Raw genomic sequence first — 7,060 nt, forward strand, 5'->3', positions numbered from 1 at the left:
ATCCCCCTATAAAAGCTCAACGAACCCAACAGAGCAAGGGGTTGGATTTTTGAACCACAGAGGTTGGATTCTAAAGATCTAAACTGTACAGGTTGGAGATTTGGCAGCAGTAAAATCCTTAAAGATAGGATTTTTGAATCAATCTCAGGAGATCAAATCTGAGGGGGATTCGTCAGCAACAGAATGACAGCTTGATCATTAACCGAATTTTCGGTTCCAACAACTCTACTCACAGAGTTCAAACTCGTTCAGAGTTCTTAAAAACTCATTCAGAGTTAAACACCAAACTTTCCACAGAAGTTCATTGTTCCCACGAGAGAGAGACAGTCGGATCTTCAACGGAGAGCAAGTTCGACGCAAGCAATCGAAGGAGACACTCTATCGCTACCGAGAAGAACCCAGTTTTAAACAAAGGGGAAAACCAAATTCGTTTTCCTCTCTTTTGTAATCAAGTTGTAATCGAGATCAAAGGAATCAAAGTCAAATTTTATTTATTCTCTTCTTTGCAATTTTTCCAACAAACAAACTCTATTCCCTCACACCTTCAATGGGGAAGACTTTGATCATTGGAGCAGCCGATTTGAAGTTTGGCTTAAAGTCTTTGATCTATAGAAAATTGTTGATGAAGGCTTTGATGATCCAGAAGATGAGACAAGTTTATCAGGCGAAAAGAAGAAAGCTTTGGAGGCAAATCGAAAGAAAGATATTGACGCTTGTAACCAGATTAATCTTGCAATCGAGAAGGCAGTGTACGAAAAAATTTCGAAGGCAAAAAATGCAAAGGAGGCATGGCAAATCCTTAACAAAACTTACAAAGGCAATGACAAAGTAAAAAAGGTTCAACTTCAAAGTCTCAGATCAGAATTCGAAGAGTTACAGATGAAGGAAGATGAAAGCATTGACGAGTTTTTTGCAAAGAGTGGTGTTAGGGGCACACCCCCTAACACACCACCAACCACACCCCCCTCTCCCATCGCTACAGTAAACCGGGTCCCACATGGGATTTTAAAAATTTTAAAATCTCATGTGGGACCCGGTTTACTGTAGCGATGGGAGAGGGGGGTGTGGTTGGTGGTGTGTTAGGGGGTGTGCCCCTAACATTATTTTTTTGCAAAAGTTACATCGGTGGTTAATCAAATGGCCACAAATGGAGAAGCTCTCGATGATCAAAGAGTGGTGGAGAAGATTCTACGTTCTATGCCTCAAAAATATTTTTCTCTAGTTACTATACTTGAAGAACTTGACAGAGTGTTCGTCTTGTCTTCATTCTCAACCATGATGTTCACATTGGTCATATTTGAAAGTAACTTCGTGAAGTTGTTGACACGCCCCCTAATGGAAACTCCTCTCTTCATCTTGAACTGGTAAAACCTTTTCTTCAAGTGAAGCCAATTCTCAATACTCTTCGTAAGGTACTTCTCATTGAGCGTTTCCCACAATCTCTTCGTCGACGTCTAGTTCATCACATCATAAATAAGATCAAACGTCAAGCATGACCGAATAACTCCACAAGCCTTACTGTTCATCTTCTTCCAAACATTGTCCTCCATATCAGTTGGTTTCTCTTGTAACTCAAGAATCTCCTCCAAATTCTGTACATCCAACGCATCCATCATCTAGCACCTCCACAAACCGAAATTAATATTGCCATCAAACTTCGGAACATCAATCTTAGTATTATTGATGCTCAGACTCTGTATCACATTCTTAAGAGATGACCCCGATGTGCTTGCTTCTCCCATGTTGTAGATCTAATTCTCCAAGTAAGAATCCTTCAGTGAATCCTTCGAACAAGCCTCAAGCCAAACCTGAAGCTTTGATATCACTTGTTGTGCGCAACAGAACTCGAATCACACGAAAGTGCACGAACAAGAACAAGATAAATCATAACCCAACCAGCAAAACACAATCAGCACAGCAAGACAAATGAATTTTACGTGGTTCAGCAAGTTACCTACGTCCACGGGGCAAGGAGGAGAGAGTTCTTACTATGAGAAATCAAGAGAATATAAATAGGGTTACAAATCTCACCAATAAGCCCTAGAACAAATCTTTCTAGATCTCTCACAAATTCTCCCACAATTGATGCATAATTTTCTCTCAAAAGTCTACTCAAATCGTCCTTGCTTAACCCTAATTAATCAGGTTTAGGGTTATTTAGGGTTATATATCAACAGCAAACAAAACGGGTCAGAAACCTGAACTTAACCCAGACCCAATACGCGGTTGACCGCCATGGTCGACCGCACACCCACGACAGAAAACAAATCGCCTGCAGGGTCTTCATGGTCGACCACGACGGTTGACCAAATCGATTCCCGAGACATAAATCGATTATAGGGTCTATACGGTCGACCACGACAGTCGATCGTCTCAACTCCAGAAAGCAGCTCAGGTCTCGTGCATGTTTCCGTTCAACTGTAGCTGACTCACGGTCGACAGCTTCCTAAACATTTTCGCTGATGAATTTTCTGGACAGTTATTCCCGTGTCTCACTTCTACATAAAAATACCTGCTCCGCAATCGTCTTTTTTTCCTTCATAACGAAAATTGAAAGTTGGGTGTTTTTAATATTTTGATGATGACGTATTTCGCTGGGCCGTTTACGAGTGATAGGTGGCTGAGGTCTTCACAAGCCACGTGAGACCAAGATTGCCGGGATTTTCGTTGGAAGTTTATGGCCGTCATGCGAGTGGCTGAATCTGGCCGGGCCTATTAAGAAATCAAGCAACGCCCAAGAATAAAAATAAAACGGGCCTGAAGTTTTGCTACCCGTAAGGCTATTGCACGTGAATTTGTGGTGGATAACAATAGATTACGTCAGTTTAGCCTATGGGTGACATCACGATTCACATGGGTCATTTATGATTTAAAAAATTTTAAGTTAGTCTAGTTAACTTTTGTATTTAGACAGACAAAGTGTTAATCTCATTCTCAAGTACCCCGGACGAGTTTTAAGTTCTCTCAGTAAGGTTGATTATTTCATAAATTATGTAGTGATATATATTAATTTTTTATAAAACGGTGGGGCCTCCTACCTATACAATCAATATAAAACTGGAATGTTTGAAAGGATGGTGATGCTTCAAAATTGTTAACCGTTTGTTCTCGGGTAAATTTGTGTATCAGATCTACCTGTTGGGAGCCCAGCCCATTGTTAACGTTTTTGTATAGGGACGTGACACAACAATATCGGTGTTTATTATTTAAAAATAATAAAACAGAAAAATCCTCATGGGCGAGACGCGAGATTCGATCCCGTGGCCGAGCATGACCCGAATCAGGTCCTAGCCAGGAGCGAGCCAGGACGAAGCCCAGGCCAAGCAATTTAAAAGAGGTCATAGTTCTTTTTAAGTTGCGAATTTGACTTATAATCATTTTCCATGCGAGACACTTCTTAGCAAATAAACATCTCAAAGTATTTAAATATTGTAGATAAACACAACACAATTAAAAAGAAGAGTGGTGTTAGGGGCACACCCCCTAACACACCACCAACCACATCCTCCTCTCCCATCGCTACAGTAAACCGGGTCCCACATTGGATTTTAAAAATTTTAAAATCTCATGTGTGGCCCGGTTTACTGTAGCGATGGGAGAGAATGGTGTGGTTGGTGGTGTGTTAGGGGGGTGTGCCCCTAACATTATTTTAAAAAGAACCGGATCTCTCTACGTATATATCCAAGAACACGGCGCAACATTGGGAACTAAAGTGTAGCTTTTAGAAATTTTATTGTATTTAAGTGAGGCAGTTTACAAGTCGAGGCTATTTACATCCCACATCGCGCGGTGTCTGATCCTTTCTTTTACTTGCAAATGATTTGCTGCAAACGCAGAGCAGAATGCGGCCGTGTCGACCGGTAGGTAAGCTCGTGTTCCACATTCGTCCGGTGCCCTTTCCCTTCGGACCCGTTCTTAGCCGCAGCGCGCGCAACGTAATTCGCCCGCGGCAACAACCGAAATCGTATTCGTTCGTACTCGTACCCTGCGAGCACTCGTACGCCCTCAACCTGTTCGACGAAAATTCCGCTGCCCCTAAAAACACTCGGCCACCGTCGCTCCACCTTCTCTCTTTGCCGCCGTCATCTTCCCCCTATTCCCCGCTCCAATAATCAGACACAGCAACAGTAATTTTCTTCGAACTTCCAACACCCTCCTCACTCCCTCCTCATTGAATTACTTATTGCCCCATCGCTCTCGCCAAATCAAAACGGCGCCGCAAAAAAACACAAAATAAAAAAAAAATGCGCCCATACCTCCTCCTCCTCCTCCTCTCCCTCTCCTTCTCAGTCACTTCGCCATGCGTTCCTCTACTCTCGGATCAGCGCCTCCTCTTCAAACGCTTCAATGCCGAACCCCAGAGTATGTGGACGCCCACGTTCCCGCCCGCCCACTCTTCCCGCCAACTCCCCCCGCCTGCTCGTACCCCATCAGCTCAACCACATCCTTCGCACCACACTACGGCCTCCCCCGAAGGCGTCCGCGTACGTTCCTCGGCCACCTTCGTCAAACTGCTCGGCCCCGTGGGCCACCATCGGTGCTCACTCTCGGTCCGTCTCGGATCCTTCGGCGACCAGTACGACGCGCATCGCGCCGTCTGGCTCGGTGGCGTCGAGCTCCTCCGCACGAGCACCGCTGAGCCTACTGACTCCGGCATATTCTGGCGCGTCAAGAAAGACGTGACCAAGTACCGGTCGGTCTTTGAGAAACCCAATAATTTGTCAATGATGCTCGAGAATTTAGTCAACGAGGAGTTTACTGGCGTTTACCACTGTAATTTGACCGTTGAATTTTACCCTGATGATGGTGATGATGATGAGGGTTATGTTGCTCGGAGAATGAATAGGGAGGTGATTTCATTGCCGAAGGAGAAGGAAATGGCGGGCGATGATGAGCCGGCTGATTTGATTCTGCCCATTTCGAACCTTAGCCCCGAAAACGGGTATTGGTTTCGAATTCAGAATAAATCCGATGATGTTCATTCCATGAACGTTACGATTCCGATGAATGCTTATCGAGCTGTTCTTGAGGTTTATGTTTCGTATCATTCGAATGATGAATTTTGGTACTCGAATCCTCCTGATTCGTACATTGAGCAGAATAACCTGACGACTCGGCGAGGGAACGGAGCGTTTCGTCGAGTGTTTGCTACGATTGACGGGAAATTGGTTGGCGCCGTTGTTCCTTTTCCAGTTATATTTACCGGTGGAATTAACCCGTTATTTTGGTCTCCGGTGGTTGCCATTGGTGCTTTCAATCTTCCGTCGTATAATTTGGACATAACACCATTTCTTGGGCTTCTTTTGGATGGAGATCCCCACGAATTTGCGCTCAATGTAACTGATGGCATTTCCTTCTGGCTCGTTGATGCGAATTTGCATTTGTGGTTGGATTCAGAATCTACGTCAGTGGCTGCAAAACTGGTTCAATACATTGCACCTCCTCTCTCCATTTCCCGTACCTCAAAGTTCTTCCACCTGAACGGGACTTTTAAGATCGATACAGGGAGCAAATTCCACTTCACCGGATGGGTAAATTCGTCATTTGGAAACCTGACTACCGATATCAATCATAAGCTGAAGTTCAAACATTTGCTTGTGTTCCTAAAGGATGGGAACTATACAGAAGTGCATGTGAAGGCTAAAGTCAAAATGGGTGTGAGAGTCATCAAACCCTCAGGATTGTTGCTATCTCAAAGAGCTCATAAGTACAAATATCCCCTTATGATTATGAGTTCGACTTTGGCTGGAGAAAACAACACGTACACAATGAACACTAGTCTATCTCATACATTATATGAAGAAAACTTATCATTGCATGGCGATAAAGTGCTAAGTGCGAAGGTTTTGAGTGATTCGCAGAACGCCGATGGTTGGATGCTTGTTCAGGATCATAATGTTCTGTCAGGATCAGCTGCAACTAAGCAGAGTTATAAGTATAAAAGCAATGAGGGATGTTACAATAGGAAAGTGACTGCTGAGGACGGAGAAATTTTGGAGGATACTAAGACTACTGTATGCCCCCCTCCACCATCTTAATGTGTTTTTAGTGGATGCATTAGGTTTCTATGTCAAGGTTATGTGTTCAGAGTTTAGAGGGTGCTTTTGATCCTTTGTTGTACTCTATGTTGCTATCAGGTTTCAATAAAGCATGCCCCCCTTTTAGAGAAATCACACAAAGCAGTGCAGTTTTTTTACTTTTTACTGCATTTGATTGTCTTCAGCGTTCACTTTCTCCTTCTGTATTCTTGTTTATTATAGGGTGTGTATGCTGATACTTGATTTAGATTTGGGGATAGGAGTTTATTCTGTAGAATGATTTTGGGATAATTGTGGCAGCTTGTTATGGTTCTCTTAGACTGTAGGCTAGGATTAGGCATTTGATGATTAAAATGGATTTGGATTCTCTTAGAAGTTGTATCCCCATGAATGTCACTCATTTCTAATTTATATTCGAGGGGGCAAATCACAATCATTAATCAATTGATGGTTGGATCCAAAGTAACGGTCTCTCCACTACTTTCCGCTACTTTTTAATAGAGAGGATCTGAATACTATTAAAATAGCCTCTCCCTGCACTTTCTTTTCTATTGGCAGATTCTACTACAATCAGCAACTCGAATGACCCTACCTATCTCTCTAAATTATGAGAATCTTTGTAGGACAGGATGAGGGTACAAGGAAGTATCAAATTCAAAAGCATCCGGGGCCTTGAAGATCCTTGTTTATTTGGAGATCATAGCTTTGCAGGAACCAACCCTTCTATTATTTATGTACTGTAAGTCTGTAATTGAATTTCTTATATAACCTCAAGCATTTACATTACAAACTGGAAATATTGAAACTCATAGGTGTTCGTTTCGAATCCTATAATTTTAAGATATGGATTTCACCATGGGATTTAAAATCCATAGGTTTTTTAACATGGGTTGAGATTTCTAAAATGTTGTTAGTTTCATCAATATTTTAGAATATGTAATCCTATAATTTGTATTTTGTTTGTTTCAAACTCAAATTGTAGCATTATAAATTTTAGAATTTGAAATCTAGCTTAAATCCTC

The 7,060-nt window shown here is 42.5% G+C and overlaps 1 protein-coding gene across 1 annotated transcript; it reads left to right on the top strand.

The window, feature by feature from the left end:
* LOC109846727 (peptide-N4-(N-acetyl-beta-glucosaminyl)asparagine amidase A-like) lies at positions 4,365 to 6,170 on the top strand. Its single transcript, XM_020415974.1, has one exon. It carries the CDS (start codon positions 4,365 to 4,367, stop codon positions 6,036 to 6,038), a length of 1,674 nt encoding a protein of 557 aa, XP_020271563.1. The 3' UTR covers positions 6,039 to 6,170.

This window comes from Asparagus officinalis, chromosome 7 (genome assembly GCF_001876935.1).
Source record: "Asparagus officinalis chromosome 7, Aspof.V1, whole genome shotgun sequence".
NCBI classification, from domain to species: Eukaryota; Viridiplantae; Streptophyta; class Magnoliopsida; order Asparagales; family Asparagaceae; genus Asparagus; species Asparagus officinalis.

What these genes read in the sequence shown, in the direction of transcription:
- LOC109846727 (XM_020415974.1), top strand. Translation starts at nt 4,365, where the DNA reads ATGTGGACGCCCACGTTCCCGCCCGCCCACTCTTCCCGCCAACTCCCC.